The sequence below is a fragment of the Malaya genurostris genome, chromosome 2 (assembly GCF_030247185.1).
Source record: "Malaya genurostris strain Urasoe2022 chromosome 2, Malgen_1.1, whole genome shotgun sequence".
Classification (NCBI taxonomy): domain Eukaryota; kingdom Metazoa; phylum Arthropoda; class Insecta; order Diptera; family Culicidae; genus Malaya; species Malaya genurostris.
In genome coordinates, this window is record NC_080571.1 from 189746485 (window position 1) to 189769640 (window position 23156).

At 42.4% G+C, this 23156-nt stretch overlaps 2 protein-coding genes across 2 annotated transcripts; both read left to right on the plus strand.

Moving 5' to 3' along the window:
- The first annotated feature begins 323 nt into the window (after nucleotides 1-323).
- On the plus strand, nucleotides 324-3811 carry LOC131429059 (uncharacterized protein K02A2.6-like). The gene is made up of 2 exons (XM_058593110.1): nucleotides 324-2850; nucleotides 3753-3811. Exons 1-2 carry the CDS (start codon nucleotides 354-356, stop codon nucleotides 3809-3811), a joined length of 2556 nt encoding a protein of 851 aa, XP_058449093.1. The 5' UTR covers nucleotides 324-353.
- Nucleotides 3812-3930: 119 nt separating this feature from the next.
- On the plus strand, nucleotides 3931-4727 carry LOC131429060 (uncharacterized protein K02A2.6-like). The gene is given in 1 exon segment (XM_058593111.1): nucleotides 3931-4727. A coding segment is annotated over 1 exon segment (744 nt). The 5' UTR covers nucleotides 3931-3983.
- The last annotated feature ends 18429 nt before the right edge of the window (nucleotides 4728-23156 follow it).

A 23156-nucleotide genomic window follows, 5' to 3' on the forward strand; every position in this document is an offset into this window, starting at 1 on the left:
ATCAATCACAATCACAGGCTAGTGGAAATATGATGATGCAAATAATGCAGATGATGCAGCAGACGATGGCACAAAGTCAGCTTCAACACCAGCAGTTAATGGCTCAGCTGGTGCACCGACAGCAACAATCTGATGAACAGCAACAACAGTTCCTTCGCAGTATCGCATCGTCGATTAACGTTCAAGTGCCACCAAATCCGGAACAGTTACTTGATTCTTTGGCCAGCAACATTAAGGAATTCCGGTACGATGCTGAAAATAATGAAACCTTTGCAGTGTGGTACTCCAGATATGATGATCTTTTCGAGAAGGATGCTGCTAGATTAGACGACGAAGCAAAAGTTCGTTTGCTTATGCGAAAGTTGGGTTTAGCAGAGCATGAAAGGTACGTGAGTTACATTTTACCCAAACTGCCAAAAGAATTCAGTTTCGTCCAGACAGTGAACAAGCTTAAGAGTCTGTTTGGAGCGAAAGAATCGGTTATTAGTCGCCGTTACCGATGTCTGCAAATAACGAAGAATCCTACTGAGGATCACGTAGCATTTGCCTGCCGTGTAAACAAAGCTTGTGTGGAGTTTGAGCTGGGAAGGCTCACCGAGGAGCAGTTCAAATGCTTGGTGTATGTGTGTGGACTGAAATCCGAGAGTGATGTCGAGATACGTACCCGTCTCCTCACCAAAATCGAAGACAGTAATGACGTTACCTTGGAGCAGCTTTCAGAAGAGTGTCAGCGCATATTCAATCTTAAACATGACAGCGCCATGATTGAATCGCAGACTCCGTACGGTCAGGTACAATCAATTAGGAAGTTTGGTGGAAAGTTGTTCGGCAAGCGTGACCGAGAGCAATCAAAACGTCTTTCTTCTAATGCCGTCAAGAAGCCAAGTTACCCGTGTTGGCTTTGTGGTTCGTTACACTACAGTCAGGATTGCAGTTATAAATATCACAAATGTTCCGATTGTGGTTCTTTTGGACATCGTGAAGGGTACTGCGATAGTGCCAAATCCAGGAAACCCAGAAGCAGGCGTAAGAAACGTGATGTATCAGCGAAGGTGGTAGTAGTTGATGTTTGTAGTGTGCAGCAACGACGCAGATTTGTTTCCGTTGCCGTGTCCGGAATAGACATTCGACTGCAACTCGACACCGCTTCTGACATCACAGTAATCAGCAAGGACATTTGGAAGAAACTTGGCAGCCCTGTCTTATCTCCTGCGACAGTGAAGGCAAGAACAGCATCTGGTAGCATCTTGAAGCTCGACGGTGAATTCGAATCTGATGTCACTATTGGAAAGTGCACTCGACGTGAACTAATCCGTGTCACAGAAAAACAACTTCATTTACTTGGCACTGATATGGTCGACAGTTTCAACCTTTGGTCCGTACCCATGGACACTTTTTGTTGTCATGTGTTAAGCTCTCCGACATCAACTAGCACACTCAAAACCATGTTTCCTAAGGTTTTCAACGATCAGTTAGGTTTATGCTGTAAAACAAAAATCAAGCTGGAACTGAAGGAAAATGTTCGTCCCATTTTCTGCCCGAAACGTCCTGTGGCTTACGCAATGTATGGTGCCGTTGACCGGGAACTAGAGCGTTTGCAAAAACTTAACATCATCACGTCGGTTGAATATTCGGAGTGGGCCGCTCCGATCGTCGTCGTCCGTAAAGCTAACGGATCTATACGAATTTGTGGAGATTATTCCACTGGATTGAATGCAGCTCTTCAACCGAATCAGTATCTACTTCCATTGCCGGATGATTTTTTCGCCAAGCTGGCTAATTGTCAGGTATTCAGCCAGATTGATTTATCCGACGCTTTCCTACAGGTGGAAGTCGATGAGCGGTACCGTAAGTTGCTCACTATCAATACACATCGTGGTCTCTATTCCTACAACCGCCTACCGCCTGGTGTAAAAGTTGCACCTGGTTCATTTCAACAAATCATAGACACAATGCTAGCTGGTCTAGAATGCACCTGTGGCTATCTTGATGACGTCATAGTTGGTGGTCAAAATGTAGAGAAACATGATCGTAACTTACAAGCAGTCTTGAAGCGAATCCAAGATTTCGGTTTCACCATACGAGTTGATAAATGTGCATTCCGTAAGCAGCAAGTACAGTATGTGGGACACGTCATCGATAGTCGTGGTTTACGTCCGGATCCAGCCAAGATTGAGGCGATATCCAAGATGCCCAATCCTACTGATGTATCCGGCGTGCGATCTTTTCTCGGTGCTATCAACTATTATGGGAAGTTCGTGCCCAACATGAGAGAGTTACGTTTTCCGCTTGATAATCTTCTGAAATCTGATGCTAAGTTCCAATGGACACCTGAATGTCAGAAAGCGTTCGAGCAATTTAAGAGAATTCTCTCCTCGGATCTACTTCTTACGCATTATGATCCTAAGCGTGAGATAATCGTATCGGCCGACGCTTCTTCCGTTGGTCTAGGCGCTACGATTAGTCACAAGTTTCCTGATGGCACAATTAAGGTCGTTCAACACGCTTCCAGAGCGCTAACGAAAGCCGAGCAGAATTACAGTCAACCGGATCGTGAGGGTTTAGCCATCATATTCGCCGTTACGAAATTCCATAAAATGCTTTTCGGAAGGCATTTTCGGTTGCAAACCGATCATCAACCGTTGCTTCGCATCTTCGGATCTAAGAAGGGAATTCCGATCTACACCGCCAACCGTCTTCAACGTTTCGCGTTGAACCTCCTGCTCTACGATTTCGACATTGAATATGTTCCCACTCACAAGTTTGGTAATGCCGATTTATTGTCCCGTTTGATCAATCAGTACGTCAAGCCTGAAGAGGATTATGTCATCGCGAGCCTCAACCTACAGGGTGATTTTTTAAGAGCTTGAGAACTTTTTTAAACAATAAAACGCATAAAATTTGCAAAATCTCATCGGTTCTTTATTTTAAACGTTAGATTGGTACATGACATTTACTTTTTGAAGATAATTTCATTTAAATGTTGACCGCGGCTGCGTCTTAGGTGGTCCATTCGGAAAGTCCTCTTTTTTATCGACAAATTTTGTTCAGCGATGAGGCTCATTTCTGGTTGAATGGCTACGTAAATAAGCAAAATTGCCGCATTTGGAGTGAAGAGCAACCAGAAGCCGTTCAAGAACTGCCCATGCATCCCGAAAAATGCACTGTTTGGTGTGGTTTGTACGCTGGTGGAATCATTGGACCGTATTTTTTCAAAGATGCTGTTGGACGCAACGTTACAGTGAATGGCGATCGCTATCGTTCGATGCTAACAAACTTTTTGTTGCCAAAAATGGAAGAACTGAACTTGGTTGACATGTGGTTTCAACAAGATGGCGCTACATGCCACACAGCTCGCGATTCTATGGCCATTTTGAGGGAAAACTTCGGAGAACAATTCATCTCAAGAAATGGACCGGTAAGTTGGCCACCAAGATCATGCGATTTGACGCCTTTAGACTATTTTTTGTGGGGCTACGTCAAGTCTAAAGTCTACAGAAATAAGCCAGTAACTATTCCAGCTTTGGAAGACAACATTTCCGAAGAAATTCGGGCTATTCCGGCCGAAATGCTCGAAAAAGTTGCCCAAAATTGGACTTTCCGAATGGACCACCTAAGACGCAGCCGCGGTCAACATTTAAATGAAATTATCTTCAAAAAGTAAATGTCATGTACCAATCTAACGTTTAAAATAAAGAACCGATGAGATTTTGCAAATTTTATGCGTTTTATTGTTTAAAAAAGTTCTCAAGCTCTTAAAAAATCACCCTGTAGAAGAGGATCTCAGGTCAGTCGTATCAAATCCTCTTAAAGTGTTACCTCTAAATTTCAGAACCATCGCACAAAGCACACAAGCAGATCCATTTCTTCGAAAGGTATATCATTACATTCAAAACGGTTGGCCCCATAGCAAATTGTCGGGATCAGACATTCTACGATTCCACGCCAGACAGGAATCACTTTCTGTGGTAGATGGTTGTATCATGGTTGCAGAGCGACTCGTCATTCCGTCGCAGCACCGTAAAAGATGTCTAGAACAACTCCATCTGGGTCACCCCGGAATGCAACGTATGAAAGCTCTAGCTCGAAGCTATGTGTACTGGCCCGGTGTGGATTGAGATATCGTCAATTTTGTCAAAGCGTGCCACCAGTGTGCTTCCGTAGCCAGATCACCTCCGCATGCTCCACCAGTATCGTGGTCCAAACCGACCGCTCCGTGGCAGCGGGTTCATATCGACTACGCAGGACCAATCGAAGGCGAGCATTATCTGATTGTCGTCGATGCTTTTACCAAGTGGCCTGAGATCATCCAAACGAACCGTATAACGTCAGTGGCAACCATCAGCATTCTTCGTAGTCTGTTTGCTAGATTTGGTATGCCAGTTACAATAGTTAGCGACAACGGTTCTCAATTTACAAGCGCCGAATTTCTCGATTTCTGTATCTCCAACGGAATCGATCATATTACAACAGCACCGTTTCATCCACAATCAAACGGCCAAGCAGAACGATTTGTGGACACATTTAAAAGAGCCGTGAAAAAAATTCGAGAGGAGAGAGGATCGATACAACATGCATTGGATATTTTCTTGCTTACGTACCGAAGCACGCCCAACCGAGCCTTACCAGACAATATTTCGCCATCCGAAGCAATGTTCGGTCGAAGGATTCGCACGTGTCTCGAGCTCCTGCGTCCTTCGCCGCTACATCCACCAAAATTATGTTAGTATTTGATGTCTCGTTACTCATTTCGATTCTTGCTATTCTTTGCTAACCCATTTATAAGCTTCGAGTCACAGAAAGAAAAACTAGTTTAAACAGATGTAAGTTTGTTTCTCGTTTTCTCCAATGCTTTGCTTTATTTGTTTTATACATATATACCTTTTTCGTTAATTCATAAATGGTTGTTTTGTTGTTATATTTTTTGTTTTGTTTTACTTAGGTAGTTTTTCTTCATTCCATCATAATATGCTTGTTCACTTTTACAAAAAGATTCTTCAATAGAAAATTTATATTTTATCGCATTACTTTTTCATACGTACTTCTAACTTTTATAATCAATAGCAAAATGAATGGGAAAAAATAACAAAAATGAACCAGAGATACGGAAAAAGTCACACCGTTTCGCGTGTGTTCTTTTCTACGTGTGTGTGCAATTTGGTGAAAGATTGCTCATTGCACAGTGTACATATATGTGTTGGTTTTGCATTTCTCTCAGCGTGTGTGTATATATGAGCTAGCATTTATATTAGACAATATTTTATCAACGACGAATGAGGATTGCCAGCGCTGTTTTCAATTGATTTAATGCATCGCCTTTGCCAACATTAAAAACGAGAAGGCAAGAACGTGCACGGAAAAGATGAAAAATGCGTGAACAAATGTAGTACGGCACAGTAAATTTACGCATTTTTGCATCAATTTTCAAAAAATCTGTATCTTTCTGTTTCTGTGTTACTAACGAATTCCTCGTTTTCTCTCAAAATGTGGGTGTGTCTTAGGATGTGTGTTTTGCATCGAAGATTACTCTTTCTGTGTATGGATAAAATCAAAGACAAAAATTACACATAACAGATGGAATGAACTTACTTACTTACTTACTTAGTATCAACATTCGAAAATCCTAGACAACCTAGATGCTTCAATCGTAACGACTCAGTTTATGCCAAGCTACATAGTCGTAACGGATGGAAGTGGGCTCCAGGAACAATCGTTGAGAAAATCGGAGATGTTATGTATAATGTGTGGATTGAAGATCGCAGAATGCTACGCTCACATGTTAACCAGCTTCGAAGTTCGTCTATGTCATCGTCATCAGCATCGAGTGACACACCAGCGTTACCGTCTTCATCAACATCGACTGAATTCGAGTCAGCCATCGAAGTGGAGTCTGTGGTAGATCTTCCTAGGCGTTCTTCTCGTGCAAGAAGACAGCCTCACAGGTTCGATCCCTACCACCTTTATTAAGAGGGGAGATGTTGAGGACAACCCTATCGCGCGGTACCACCCGGTACGCCGTAAACCGCTAGGCTCTCACTTGACTGTATAGCTGTCGTAGTGAGATGCAGTTCCACGACTTGTGGCCAGGTTCGAAACACCTGAAGCACATGTCAACCGCCGGCATACCGACCATCCGACCTTTAGCCTGCCCACTTTGAGGACCTTATTAGCATCCGTGGCCGATAGCTTAAATGTAGCTATCTGGGTGCCCTGTGGTCCTTTTCTCAAACGTATGGATTCCTGTGGGACATCCGCACCTCCTTGCTCCTTGATGGCCATAGCCAGTTCTTCTGCGGTGGCGATTTCATTTCCGCCCACCTGAGCTCCCTTTTTAAGCTCGAGCAGCATCTCTCCCGTCTTCGTACGACGTATGCTGCGAACCTCTTTGCCAAACTCGGCAAGCTTTGCCTCACTCCGCATGGCCTTGAGCACATCGGCGTACTTTTCTTTGTCGGCCTTAACCAACAAAGCCTCACCTTTGTCCCTAGCCCTCCTCGCGGGAATGGGCCCAGTATCTTTTGGGACCCTTTTCTTCTTGGAGACTTTCACCCATGGATTCTCGCCGGGTTCGCTTACTTGACTCGGATCCGGGGGTCGAGTGCCGAGGTTTGGGTTGAGCCCCTCGCCACGTTCCTTCGCCCCATCATTTAGCAGCATTAGATTAGCAGAGCCCAATGCCAAACCCCACCGCATCCTAGGCAAGCCCTACAACTCGCAGTTGCCGGGGGAGGGGTCGTCAAGCCCTTAGACATAGTCCCTGCTGCTCCAGAAGGGGTAGGGGTAGTTGTTTTTTTTTACAAGGTGAAATGCATTTACGCACGGAGTGTGGGACTCTCCACTGGACTACCCAACTGTTGATTGGAAGTACCCACTAGAACACCTTGGATCTCCAACCCTACCAGATTTATGCAGAATGGGGATCAGCATCCTGCTCTCGAGGGATCGACCAGTTGGATGACGAGGTTGGTCCAGTGATGCCGACTGGAGGGTAACTTCCGGTTCACTGGCGCCTCGACGATCCAAAATTGATGCTACGTCGCGGAACTACTCGACTTGTCTCCGCCAAAAGATCTAGTCTACACCGACGGAGGGTTCCCCGACAAGGGAAGTCCTCCCGAACCGACGCTTACGGTACGCGTCTACGACCCGACCGAAAGGATGCCTAAGTCTATCCAATGATTCCGGTTGGAGCGTGACTCCAATTAAGATCTCCAGCTAGGCCGGGACTACAAAAGTCAGGTCGATAAACGACTCGTCTAGTCCCCGACGATGGATCTAGACTACTCCGACGAAGAGCTTCCCGGCGAAGAAGGTTCTCCCGGACCGACATTTATTCGCTGATCCCTCTTGAGCCTACTACGGTTGCACGCGGCTAGTCATGCACCACTACCCTTAATTTTGAGAAAGAGCTATTAATCTGTCTTACCTCAATAAGTTCGGACCTGGTAAGTTTTCCCGTGTTGAGTCAAATTAAGCCGCAGGCTCCACTCCTGGTGGTGCCCTTCCGTCAATTCCTTCAAGTTTCAACTTTGCAACTATACTTCCCCCGCTACTGAGAGCACCATAATGTGGCGTCTCCCAATTGCTAGCGGGCATAGTTTACGGTTAGAACTAGGGCGGTATCTAATCGCCTTCGATCCTCTAACTTTCGTTCTTGATTAATGAAAGCATCCATGGTAAATGCTTTCGCTTTAGTTAGTCTTACGACGGTCTACGAATTTCACCTCTCGCGCCGTAATACTAATACTCCCAACTACTTCTGTTAATCATTACCTCTTGATCTGGATTACAAACCAATGAATATTAAGACCGATGTCATATTCCATTATTCCATGCAAGATTATTCTCGGCCATAGGGATAGCCTGCTTAGAGCACTCTAATTTGTTCAAGGTAATAGCAGCTGGGCTTATGGGAAACGCCAGCACCCGATAAAAGGCAACAGACGCCACAACGACACACACACGAACCCGAAGGGCCGGCGTGGCCGCACACCCAGTCTTATAGTCGCAACAATCCAGTGACCTACTCCGGAATCGAACCCTGATTCCCCGTTACCCATTGCAACCATGGTAGTCCTCTATACTACCATCAATAGTTGATAGGGCAGATATTTGAAAGATCCGTCGTCGGTGCGAGACCATACGATAAACAAAATTATCCAGATTTCAACTTCAGCGTCACGGAGGACGATTGGTTTGACTAATAATTGCACAGGTTCCGCGAGGTTCCTGCATTAGCTCTAGATTTTCCACACGTTAAATCTGGTATGAACAAAGGGGGTCGTTCTACACCGTTTTTGGATAGCTATCAAATCACCGCTATCAATTCCTCCGTCCCCGTGTCGAGAGAAAAAGTCCGGCTTGGGATACTAAGACCGTGTTCCCGTGCCATCGAGTTTCACCACAACGTTTTTCGTTCGTACATTCGCGCACACATTCGTTTGTCGTATAAGCCCCCCGTACATTGGTCGTAGCAAAGCAGGGCAAGCAAAACAATCGCCAAAAGATTCCCACCCTCTACACGGTCGACTACGCGCAGTTCGACCAACAGCCACGGTTGATGATGATGGTACCATCAATCGTAGCGATGCATAATACCTGCTACAGTCGTTAGCTATCGCATATAACGTGGTAGCCGTATAACATTCATCCAACACCTAAATCCTCCTCACATTAGCCGGAGTTGGTCCGACAGAGCGATAGAACACGCTTCCGTCATCCGTAACCAACCGATCGACCATCGACCTACTAGTTCGAAAATTTATCCCCTCGACCAGAGCCCACTGACGGACACGTAGTGCACTGTCCCATGGCTCGGCTGGCGTACCCACCCGATGCGAGCTCACCCTACGAGCCACTGCATATATGACAACAGTCAACAGTTAACATTTGACACACCCGACCACCAGACTCCCTATAGGTAGATTGGTGGCCAAAACTGGCCGACTTTATCAGGTAGCGAGAAAATATAATGCGATCACACGCAGCACACCAGCCGAAACGTACACTACGGTTCCGTCACTGCGTCCGCAATGCGAAGCGATGCGTACGCTAGAGACCGAACCGCCTTGTACGGTACCATGGATGTGCATGCGTGACGGGGGTTATTTTTTTTGCTGTTTCCTTTATTCCTTCATTCTATGCAGCCGATCGATGGAAACGTCTATGGACGGTGACGAGGTTTGCGTTTGCATGGATAGGCGTTAACCAGTCTCATTACGTGACGGCACACCGACCGACGGCACATATATACTGCGTGACTGTTGATGATGACGGACAAAAAAAAAATTTTTTTTCTAACAGCTAAAAAATTTTTTTTTCAGTTCTAGCCAAATTTTAAAATTTCATGTCGATCTGATGTTCGGATGTGAATCTTGCAAAGATTCGAGAACATTTTGTGGCACCCCTCCATGCGAACCCCAGCATTGTAGCGTAGAAGGTGGTTCCACTGCTTTTGCACGTGCAAGATGCGGCCGTTGGTTGGTCGGTTGCAACTTGGTCACATTTGTATGGAGCAAAAAAATTTTGCGCAGATTGCCCAAAACGGACTTCACGTTGTGAAAGTACGTCCCGAAACTACCAGAACGCACCATGTGTCGTTACGTTCGTTTACCATAGTAAGCCGTGACAACGATTTAAAAAAATGCCTCTCGATACGAACCATCGACCATGGACACGTATATGGGCGGTTCGCTGTCTATGCCCGCATCGATAGGCGTTAACGGTTAACACACTGTAATACATTAACTACGGGCACGTATACGGGAGCCGTTCGCTGTATGTGCAACGCTGCCATCGGTGTTGTTAGCGTTTTCAACCAACCAACCAACCAACCAAATACCCTAAACACTTGTGCACTTAACATTTTTTTACGACAAATACGACCCAAAACTTTACTTCACTCGGTCGATGTGATCAACAACAGATGGGAACTTGGTCAAGTAACCCGGTTGCAAAAAAAATCTTTGCATACTATACATACCACTGTGCACTGCTGACCTACCACCCCGTCGTAGGCAGCAGCGTGCATGTGGCGGCCCGCTCTTTGGTTGCATGGCATGGCGGTCTTGGTCATGGGACCACACTGCCGGGTGGCATCACAATGCAACCCACAATAATTGCACCTGTTTCGTATGTATCCTCATTTGTTTATCATTCAGTGGTACCATATCCTTGTTGCGATGCACAGTAAACGCAAACACATACTTACACAACACAATACAACATATCACACTTCCCGTGAGTGCGTACGTGTGCATGCGTTCGGGTGGTGACTGCGTGTACCGTTTTGCAACGCATTTTCCGCGTACGTGCCTGTGCCGTCAACGACGACACAGCGCAACACAACCTCCAAGCAAGAGTAGTCTTTTTTTTTTTTGAATTGCCCTATACTTGCGAATTGATTTATCTCGACTCTCTTGTGCTTCCTCACTGTACATACCAATAGGAAGCAAAGCATGTTTTATAATTGCAGTCGCATGCACTAGAAGTTTCTGCTCGGTTGGCGACAGAGCATACCATCCATACAGCTCCACAAAACAAATTCTTGTTTGTTCAGCAAACTCCTGGAAAGCAGGAACCGAAATCTTCACTTTGTTGTTTATCAACGTTAAGATTATAAAAAACCGTATAATATTTTCATTCAACTCGGTGATTTGCACTACTGTTTTATAATCTTTGAAAAATCTACGGGCACAGTTTCCATCATTCGAGTTGTCGCCTCCAGGTTATGGTTCACCAATACGCAACCCTAGCTACTCTTTCAATGCCGTTTGTATCGCGGGTAGAAGTAATTTGCAAACCAATAACAAATTTTATTATTAAAACCGAACATCTCAATGGTAGAAATTGACATTATTTAGTTTGACATAAGAGTTAAAATATAAAAATTCATAACAAAGTCTTCATGAGAAAATGTCAACAAAATATTAAATTCTGTCATTGTAATATCAAACCAATAACATAATATTTAGAGAATAAGAATTCTTCAGTTATTCTATATTCATGCATTCAGGATTAAATAATATAATAAGAATTTCTCTTATCTGATTCTGATGCAGTTTATTCAATTGTATTTTATTTGAAGATAGAACTACTTGTTCAATTGTACTGAATCAAATTGGTATAACTCATCAATAACGAAATAAGATATAATAGCTAATTTAGATGCTAAACAGATATTGTACAATTGCCTGATTCTCTAGATGAAATATCAAGAAAATATCAAGTATCGCTATGATAGCACAGAAACGTCAAGACAAGATATGATTGTAAAATTTGTTATTATTTTGATCTTTGTTTGCCATTTACATCTACCCGGGTATGTTTTTCTCTCACTACTTGACATGCTGATTTTGTCGGGACACGCCCCATGTCGATTTCTCCATGTGCAAACGATAACTTACTTTTAGCAAAAGTTCCATAGATCGAATCATTGCGTGGAGAGGCGAAATTCCAAATTGATATTCGTCTGAATCATCCTCATTTGTTTCATTTCTTGAAAAAATCAGAGCTTTTCCTGAGCGCTTGCATAAGCAACAAGTTTGGGACAGTGTGCCTGTTATGTCGTTTAACTCTTTCGTATCGTTCATGCAGACCACTAGCTTCGTTGATACAAATTCATTTCCAAGTACGGTGGGAGAAAGCTCTGAATCTAGATGATGTATTCAAACGATTGCTTTTAACGTCTAATCCTGTAATAGCATTTTTTTTTTATTCAATAATATAATATAATATTAAGGCACACTGCTTAAGCTCTAAGATGCCAAGGGTATTTACTAATCTTAATTATCGTCTAACTTAAAACTAGAGTAGTATCATTATGTAATATAGTATCTGGCGATCGGTAGTGGCCGGTGAATTGAATTTAGGATGAGATGATTCCAGATGGCGATGGTAATTTTCTATGTTGGCCGCATTCTTCGGTCCGTGAGGGTCCGCGGGAAACACCCCCAGGCTACGAAGGCCCGGCGGGTGGCCCGCATGCTGGTCATTGACTGGAGCGGTCTTCCGGTGATGGTGATGTTACGGAAGAGAATGAAAAAAAGAAGTAAATATTGTGGGAAACGGGGTAAAAAAGGGGTGTGGGAACAAAATGTTTGAAAACGACAGAGATCTAATTAGTTGCCATCGAGATGGTGAAAAAAGGCGGGTGGGTAATGTCAAAGACATAACTGGATGTCGTGAATACGAAAACAACTGACATGTTCCTTAACACTTCCGAATATCAATTGTATGAATTATGCACGCATTCCCCTTTTTCACATTTTTCGCAAAAACAAAGAATATTCACTTGATCTCGATTACACACGAATTTCACACAGCGAAAAGTGCACAAATCTAAGCAAACTATTCTTGATTTGCAGTAAACTGAGGATATTTCCCTACGATTTGCGAACAACAAATCCTAATAGTTCTTTAGAAAACTTTTAGAGCCATTAGAACGGCTGATATTGTGCAATGCTCTCCACCGTTGTTTTTTTTCCCAATGCTAATGACTGGCAGCTGTGACGTAATCGCTCTTGTCGAAAGCGTGCAGACGACACAAAACACATCTGCTCGCAGTGGCGATACAATCCAAACTGATTCAAGTTTTGTTGAGAGGCTTGTTTCTACCTGATTTCGTTTGTAGCTTTTTCACTAACGGGCGGTCCTAACGGCTATAAAAATAGCCGCATACAGAATTTTAATGTCGATTATTTCATTTCGGATTTGCATATTTGATTGAAAGAAACTATCAATATGCTGCAGGGATTCATTTCCAGCATTCAGAAGGGTCAAATTACGTAATTCTCTACGACATTAAACTCTGGAACATTCTTCGCAAAAAAGGCTTCACTTGATCTCGATTACTGTGAATTTCACACAGCGAAAAGTGCACAAATCTAACCAAAATGTTCTTGATTTGCACTAAACTGAGGATAATTACCTGCGATATGCGAAAAACACATCCTAATAGTTCTTTAGAAAATTTTTAGAGCCATTAGAACGGCTGATATTGTGTAATGCTCTCCACCGTTGTTTTTTTTCCAATGTTAATGACTGGCAGCTGTGACGTAATCGCTCTTGTCGAAAGCTTGCAGACGACACAAAACACATCTGCTCGCAGTGGCGATTGAATCCAAACTGATTGAATTTTTGTTAAGAGATTTCCTTTTATATGATTTCGTTTGTATCTTTTTCACTAATGGGCGGTCCTAACGGCTATTTTTATAGCCGTTAGGACTGCCCATACAGAATTTTATTGTCGATTATTTCATTTCGGATTTGCATAATTTATTGAAAGAAACTATCAATATGCTGTAGGGATTCGTTTCTAGCATTCAGAAGGACCAAATTGCGGAACTCACTACGATATTCACCACTTTTCGGAACATTTTTCTCGAGCGATTTGTTGTACAGCAGCAGATATTTTGTTCTCTTCCTCAAAACGCGTTCTGATTGGCTGGTGTTGACATGGGTCAAAAGGGACAGGTTTTTCAATAGTGTACTATTGAAATACTTCTATGCTTTTGCTATATACGCTTAAGTTGAAAAATTTCGATTCTATTGGTAGTTAGATTATATAAATCCCTTCACAGATCACTGAGCTATGAGCTTTCAAAATACGAGAAAGGCAAACGCGCCTTATGGATTATCCCCTTTGATACTCGTTTATACCAAACATATCAGAAAAGTTTAATTTTGAATTATTTGGGATTATGTCACACAACAGATAATTTTATCATAAAATTGTGATCACATTTCCGATGGCGTGTAGCAAAAATTATGTTGATTCGTTAGATACAACAAGAGATATTCACGATCAAAAACTTATCACTCTCTCAGAGGGTAAATTTTGAAAAGGCACCCCATAGTAAAGTAAGTCGTATTCACGACAAAACAGAGAAAGGGGAACGAAAAAGTTAGTGACAAAAAAATAAATCTTGTTAATTCCAATGAAGATGGTGGACAGGGACGGGGATCAAAAGAATCGGGCGGATGTTAGTGTCGAACCTGTAGGTGGAGATTATATTTTCTGAGCGAGGAATAACACATTACACTTGTATATCAATGTGTTTATGGTACTGGTATATGAGAAGCATATATGAACTATCCCGACTCGCCAACACATCCCGAACCGGCACCTCAGGCGGTCTACCTCGGGCCCTGAGGGATTCCAGTAGCTTCGACCTGGCGTCACGATACTCTACGCACGACCACACGACATGCTCGATGTCCTGATAACCGTCGCCACAGGTGCAGAGCCCGCTCTCCACGATCCCGATACGCCGGAGATGTGCGTTGAATGTATAGTGATTTGACATGAGCCGTGACATAACGCGAATGAAATCACGACTCACGTTCATCCCCTTGAACCAAGGTTTCGTCGATACCTTAGGGATAATGGAGTGTAGCCATCGTCCCAGTTCGTCATTCGTCCATGAAGTTTGCCAACTTTCGAGAGTTTTCTGACGAGAAATACTGAAAAATTCATTGAAGCAGATTGGTCTTTCATAAATATCACCTTCCAATGCGCCCACTTTATCCAATAAGTCTGCCTTTTCATTGCCCGGAATGGAACAATGCGAAGGGACCCAGACTAACGATATTAAATAAGACCGTTCAGATAAAGTTCTCAAATGTTCCCGTATTTTCCCCAGGAAATATGGGGGATACTTTCCTGGCTTCATTGCCCGGAGAGCTTCTATTGAACTTAGACTGTCCGTGACAATGAAGTAATGGTCTTTGGGCATGGTTTCAATGATCTCGAGGGCGTACTGAATAGCAGCTAATTCTGCGACGTAAACTGAAGCCGGATCACTGAGTTTGTAAGAAGCGGTGATGTTTTGATTGAAGATGCTGAAGCCTGTGGACTCGTTGATGTTTGATCCGTCAGTGTAAAACACCTTTTCACAGTTGACTGTTCTAAATTTATTATAAAAAATATTTGGGGCCACTTGAGAGCGCACGTGATCCGGAATTCCACGAATTTCTTCTCTCATGGATGTGTCGAAAAACACAGTAGAATCAGAAGTATCCAAGAAATGAGCACGGTTGGAAACAAACGAAGAAGGATTAATATTCTGAGCCATGTAATCAAAATACAAGGACATAAAACGGGTTTGAGAGTTAAGCTCAACTAACCTTTCGAAGTTTTCAATCACCAGAGGATTCAAAATGTCGCATCGAATGAGCAAACGATATGAGAGATCCCAGAACCGGTTTTTCAATGGGAGAACGCCCGCCAGCACTTCGAGGCTCATCGTATGAGTCGATTGCATGCAACCCAAGGCAATACGCAAACAACGATACTGAATTCTTTCCAGCTTGATGAAATGAGTGTTCGCCACTGATCGGAAGCAGAAGCATCCGTATTCCATCACGGACAATATCGTTCTTTGATACAACCTGATCAGGTCTCCTGGGTGGGCACCCCACCATGATCCGGTTATTGTACGAAGAAAGTTGATTCTCTGCTGGCATTTTTGTTTCAGATACCTAATGTGACATCCCCAGGTACCTTTGGAATCGAACCAGACCCCGAGATATTTAAATGTGAAGGCCTGAGCTATGGTTTCACCCCCTAGTTGAAGCTGTAATTGTGCTGGTTCTCGCTTCCTCGAAAATACAACCAGCTCAGTTTTCTCCGTAGAGAACTCGATACCCATTTGAAGAGCCCATGATGATAAGTTGTCGAGAGTATCTTGTAATGGTCCTTGGAGATCGGCAGCTTTGGGTCCTATAATAGACACAACGCTGTCGTCGGCAAGTTGTCTTAGCGTGCAAGATGTGTTGATACATTCATCGATATTACTTACGTAAAAATTGTATAAAAGGGGGCTTAAGCATGAGCCCTGAGGAAGACCCATGTAGCTGAATCGTATTGTCGACAAATCACCATGCGCAAAGTACATGTGTTTCTCAGACAATAGATTATGTAAAAAGTTGTTCAAAACTGGCGAAAGACCATGCTGATGCAACTTCTCAGATAGGATATTTATAGAAACGGAGTCAAAAGCCCCCTTAATGTCTAGGAAAACTGACGCCATTTGTTCTTTACGAGCAAATGCCATTTGAATTTCTGTTGAGAGCAACGCAAGACAATCGTTCGTTCCTTTGCCCCTGCGGAAACCAAATTGTGTATCTGAAAGTAAACCATTAGTTTCGACCCCATTGTCTAGACGAAACAGAATCATTTTTTCGAACAATTTCCGGATACAGGAAAGCATAGCAATCGGCCGATACGAATTGTGATCGGAGGCTGGTTTCCCTGGTTTTTGAATGGCGATAACTCTGACTTGTCTCCAGTCGTGTGGGACAATATTACCCGTGAGGAACTTGTTGAATAAATTCAGCAAGCGCCTTTTGGCGGGGTCAGGCAGATTTTTCAACAAGTTGAATTTTATTCTGTCTAATCCCGGGGCTTTATTGTTACATGACAAAAGTGCAAGTGAGAGCTCTACCATCGAAAACGGTGATTCGTTTGTATTTGGTGTCGCGGCGCGGGTGATCTTCTGTTCCGGAACAGAGTCTGGGCATACTTGTTTAGCGAAATCGAATATCCAGCGGTTGGAGTATTCCTCGCTTTCATTCGTGGTGTTATGATTGCGCATTCGTCGGGCTGTGTTCCAAAGAGTGCTCATAGTTGTTTCTTTCGTTAAGCCGTCTATAAACCGACGCCAGTAACCGCGTTTCTTGGCTCTAATCAAGTTCTTAGTTTTAACGTCTAACGCCGCGTAATTCCGGTAATTATCAGGTGTTCCATTTTTTCTGAATTTTGTCGTGAATACGACTTACTTTACTATGGGGCGCCTTTTCAAAATTTACCCTCTAAGAGAGTGATAAGTTTTTGATCGTGAATATCTCCTGTTATATCTAACGAATCAACATAATTCTTGCTACATGCCATCGGAAATATGATCACAACTTTATGATAAAACTTTCAGTTGTGTGACATATTCTTAAATAGTTCACAATTAAACTTTTCTGAAATGTTTGGTATAAACGAGTATCAAAGAGGATAATTCATATGGCGCGTTTGCCTTTCTCGTATTTTGAAAGCTCATAGCTCAGTGATCTGTAGAAGGATTTATATAATCTAACTACCAATAGAATCGAAAATCTTCAACTTGAACGTGTATCACAACAATATTGAAGTTTTTCAATAGTACACTATTGAAAAACCTGTTTGATTTAACCCATGACAGCACCAGCCAATCAGAACGCGAGATGTCTGTATCTATACAAGAGCATCCATATAAAAGTTGAATGGTTCACTTTTCCTATCATTTGCTGAGCAACTCTTCCCGAAACAAGACACACGACAGCAACATCGAGGACCTGTCGTCTCATTGTTTCCCGATATGAATGCACGAGACACCGTCAGCACAATGACACCGAAAAAGGTAGCCAAAAAGTCCAGCAAGGCCCATTGCCGAAACAAGACACACACGAGAACCATCTCAGATCTCAATATTTCCTACCAAAAGATTCATCAAGATGGGAGTTAAAATAATTTGCACCGTCACTAACACATTGAATTACGAACGGCAATGCGAAAGCGAAAGTGATGACTTTGAACACATCTTTATACTAGTTTACAAATATGCCGTGCGAAACAGATTTGCAACAGATCAATATGTATTTTTGTCGCGATTACTTTAGTATGCGGCCGAAAACAAAAATTGTTAAAACAAATGTTTCCACTTGATTTGCGCATTCTACTTTCCAGGCGTATCAGAACTGGCTAAACTTAAAGCAATTCTAAATATTTCTTTATCACAGTGATGTGGTCATCCTGAAAAGGATGTCGTTTTCAACGGATGGCCAGCTGCAGATGGCGAGGGACGATTTTCGTTTTCATTGTCATGGGCAGCGTTACCGGTCAACTCCAACACTTCGGCAACCAAGTACTCCATCACTGCCGCCAGATAGACCGATGCACCAGCACTGACACGCTCGGCGTAGTTCCCCTTCCGAGGCAAACGATGGATTATGCCGCCAACTGGGCACTTCAGACCAGCACGGTTTGAGCGGGACTTTACCTTGCCCTTAATTGTTCCTCCACAACATGCTGTTAGCAGCTCGACGACCCATTCAGTATTACTGGCTGCCGCTCTGCTAACTCTCTCTTTTATATCGTTTCACTGTTTCCCGTTCTGCGTATAGGAAAGGAATTATAACAAAGGGGACGTCCTACCGTGCTACCACTAGCACGTATAAAAGGAAATGTGATGTGAGAAATAGCTTCATTCGTCATCTAACACTCGTTGTGGATAGACGAATAACCTACTACGACTAATTTCGATTTTGTTTTATTTTTTATTCGCAGTTGTCTACCTACCCAAGCTATGGGTAAAAACCGCCATAGATCCGAGAAGGATCCAAAGGATGCTAAGCGTCTGAAGCCAAGTGATGTACAGGTAAACGACCGTTTGCTGAGTAAAAACCAATATGCTGATCTGCCAGTTGATGTCGAAGAAGAACTGCAGAAGAAGGAAAAAATGCCGCCTTTCTACCTGAAGGGCGTCCCCACCAACTCTACGCTCGGATTTCAACACACTGATCAGCAAAGGACTACAGGCAACAATCCGTTTATGTACTGAAGGCTACAAAATAACTGTTCCGGCTTTGAACCACTACAAAGGAGTGGAATGTTATCTGAAGCAGACAAAAGCGGAATACTTCACACACGATATTGCCGCCAACAAACCTATGAAGGTTGTACTTCGAGGACTACCCGATATGATGGAAGCCGAACTAAAGCTGGCACTGTCGGAGGCTGGACTAAAGCCTATGATGGTGTTCAAAATGAAACGGCATAATACGGACAAAAAGTTTAGAGATCAACTGTACCTGATTCATCTGGAGAAGGGCACAATCACCATGAGTCAACTGAAAACGATTAAATCGTTATTTCACATAATCATCGAATGGCAAAAGTATAAACCGGTACATCGGGATGTCACACAGTGCACGAACTGTTTGAACTACGGCCATGGAGCGAGGAATTGCCACATGAAAAGTCGGTGCGGGAAATGTGACGAATCACACAATACCAACGATTGCCTACTAGATGACATCGCTGTAAAATGTGTGAACTGTGATGGCGACCATCCATCTACTAGCAAATTGTGTCCCAAACGTGCTGAGTTCACAAAAATTCGACAACAGGCGTCCCGTAAACAATCAACGCGCAAGAATGTTCCACAGAAGGATGAAGTTAATTTCCCACGGCTCCCACCGAAGAGGGATATTCCGAATTTGCCGCCACTTCCTCGCAGCAATCCAAAAGATTCAGCCGCTGGATCACAAAAAGAATCTTCCTCAAAAATCCCTCCTGGATGGGGCAATAATCAACCACAAGCAAAGGATGACTCTGGTGATTTATTCTCTGCTGAACAACTGATCGTCATTTTTGAAACAATGACAACAAAACTACGAAACTGCAGAACGCGGTTAGATCAAATCAACGCTTTAGGCAAATTCATCATCGAATATGCAATATAATGAGTTGGTTATAGTAAATTGGAATGCTTGCTCACTCAGGAGCAAAACTGCTGAGTTATCCGACTTTCTTCAAGAGAAGAATGCCGATATTGCTATTTTAACTGAAACTCATCTTAAACCTGAAATTTCTATTCTTATTTCCAATTACAGGATTCACAGGCTCGACAGGACAACTACCAGAGGAGGGGGAGTTGCCATTGCCGTTAAACGATCCATTCAGCACAGGCTTATGTCAGCCTTTAAATTGCAACTAATAGAAGCCATCGGAATTGAGATTACAACGACGATGGGACCCATCATCATCATTGCAGCGTACTGCCCCAAACAAACCAATCTTCGAGATGGTACGTGTGCATCATTGAAGCGAGATCTGGCTATGCTCACTCGACGACAGAACAAATTTATCATTGCTGGGGACCTGAACGCACGGCATGAGCTGTGGGGAAACAGAAGACAGAATCGAAACGGATTCGTACTTGCCGAAGATTACGAAGCTGGACAATACAACATCCTCGCTCCGGATCAACCAACGCGACTTTCCAGATCGGGAGTTCATTCCATTTTGGATATATTCATCAGCAACATCGCCGTAGACAGCTCTCCGGTTGTCTTCAACGAGCTCTCTTCCGACCACTTTCCAGTAATATTGACGTTGGGATCTTCACCAGAAACAGTGCCTATTCAACCTCGGAGAAACTATTATCGCACCGATTGGGTCCAATTTCAACAAATCGCCGACCAACATATTAATATCGATCTGCCACTTGATTCCCCGATGGAAATCGATGCGGCCCTATCTTCCTTCCAGCATTCAATCACAGTCGCTCGTGATAGGACGGTTCCAGTACAACATATGCCGAGTTCCTCTCTTCAAATCGACAGTGTCACCAAGAAACTCATCCGACTTCGAAATATCTACCGGAGGCAGTATCAACGAACTGGCATCCTAGATAGGAAGACTTCTTATAACAACTTAACTAGGATAATCCAGGAAAGGATATCTGAGCTTCGCAACAGGAACTTCCAGCAAAAGCTTCGAGAAATTCTCCCACATTCAAAGCCCTTCTGGTCCTTAACGAAGGTGCTTAAGAAAAAACCGAAGCCTATTCCTCCTTTGCTGCCACTCCAGGACGCAGCTGAAGGAATACCTTTAATCGCACCAGTAGAGAAGGCAAATGCGCTAGGCCAGCAGTTTGTGTGTTCTCACAATTTAGGACTCAACATTGCTAGTCCACATGAAAGAACCGTTGCAGATAGAGTAGCTGAAGTTGACCAATCAGACAGCTTAGTTCCTGAGGAAAGTAGAGTCACTGCGAATGAGCTGATGGCTTTTGTGAAAAAATCCAAAAATATGAAGGCCCCCGGTTTCGACAACACATTCAACATTGAGCTGAAACATTTGAGTATTCGCTCATTTGTCTTCTTAGCTAAAATTTTCAACAGGTGCTGGGAGCTTGGTTACTTCCCTTCAAAGTGGAAGTTAGCTAAAGTTATCCCAGTTTTGAAACCGGGGAAAGATCCTTCCTTTTCCAAGAGCTATCGGCCCATCAGCTTACTCTCTGCCCTATCCAAGCCGTTTGAAAAGTCAATACAGAGGCGAATTCTTGCTTTCGCAGATGAACAGGATATATTTCTGGAAGAACAGTTTGGGTTCCGGAAAGGAAGATCCACCATCCACCAACTTACAAGGGTTAACAACGTCATCCAGCAAAACAAATCAGTGTCCAAAACGACTGCCATGGCAATATTGGATATTGAAAAGGCATTCGATAATGTGTGGCACGATGGCCTGGTGTTTAAATTGCATAGGTATAATTTTCCCATGTATCTTATTAAAATTATCAAAAATTATCTTGCAGATAGAGCATTCCAGGTTTCTCTGAATAATGCACTTTCAGAAAGATTTACTATTCCTGCTGGTGTACCCCAAGGAAGTATCCTAGGTCCCATCCTATACAACATTTTTACATCAGACATCCCACCTCTTCCAGGTGGTGGTGTTCTGTCACAATTTGCTGATGATACTGCCATCCTTTACAAAGGTCGTGTTATTAATGCTCTGAAGAATAAACTACAGACAGGTCTGGATGCTTTAACGGAATATTTTACAAGCTGGAAAATTGTGATCAATGCAGCAAAAACTCAGGTCATCTTGTTTCCACATTCAAGATCTCCAAAACTTGTTCCATCAGACGAATGCCGAATACGATTCGGTGATGAGGTCATTCAATGGTCCGATGAAGTTATCTATCTAGGACTCACCTTTGACAGACATCTGATATTCAAGTCACATGTTGACAAAATCGTTCAAAAATGCAGCATACTCATTAGGTCTCTGTATCCGCTGATTTGTAGAACATCTAGACTGTGCCTGAAGAATCAGATGGCTGTCTATAAACAAATCATCTACCCCGCAATTGAATACGCAGTCCCTGTTTGGCGGGGCTGTGCACGAACACACAAACTTAGGCTTCAGCGCATTCAAAGTAAGATCTTAAAGATGATTCTAAATCTACCCCCTTGGACAAGGACTAGTGAAGTACATGAGATGGCCTCACTGGATATACTAGAACAAAAATTCGAACAATACTGCACGAAATTTGAAGAGAGGTGCTCAATCTCTGAAATACAAATAATTCAAACTTTGTACGTATTAGGTTAGGGATAGTTATAAGTAGGTAGATATTTTATTAATAATTAAAATAAATATTATGATTAAACATTAGTATGTAAAACAAGAGTAACTAAAACACCTATTATTAATAACGAATCGGATGAACAACAAAGATGAAAGGCCAAAGGGTCAAAACACTTTTACTGTAAAATGTTGATGTAATACACAAAAATAAGATTAATAAACAGATATTTATGCAAAAAAAAAAAAAATGAGAAATAGCTTCATTTAAGTTAAAGCAGCTACTTTGTACGTACGAGACACCGTCAGAACGATGGCTCCGAAAACAGGTAGAAAAACAGATTTGTACCGTCACTAACACATTCAATTACGAACGGCAATGCGAAAGCGAAAGTGATGATGTTGAACACATCTTTATACTAGTATGCACTGAGCTAAATTTTCTTTTTCACATTATATGATATTCTAATGATTTTGCACTATTAGCATTTCCAATAATAGTTACAAGATGTGTTCAACATCATGTCAAATATATGAGATAATCTTATGAAACATAAAACTCTTCTTAACGTTATTTTTACAGGATTTCCATATAACGAATGAAATTTCCAGTCTGAGTTAAATTGATTGGCGCGTCTTATAACCATTACTAGATATCCACACAACATACATTGGAACAATTTATGAAGCGCATATAATATTCACTTCGATTTTATTTAGATAGGTTCATATATACCATATGACTAGTTTAAAAAAAATTATATATATATATATATATATATATATATATATATATATATATATATATATATATATATATATATATATATATATATATATATATATATATATATATATATATATATATATATATATATATAACTTTCAATAGAGCTCATACGAATAGCAGATAATCGCCAACTACTACTTTTCTTTGAGGATTCAAGCTTTACTAGTATTCTGTTCGGTAAGGGAGCACCTCATGATATTTGCGAAAAAGAAGTGAGATCCCGAGACTGAAAATAAAAAT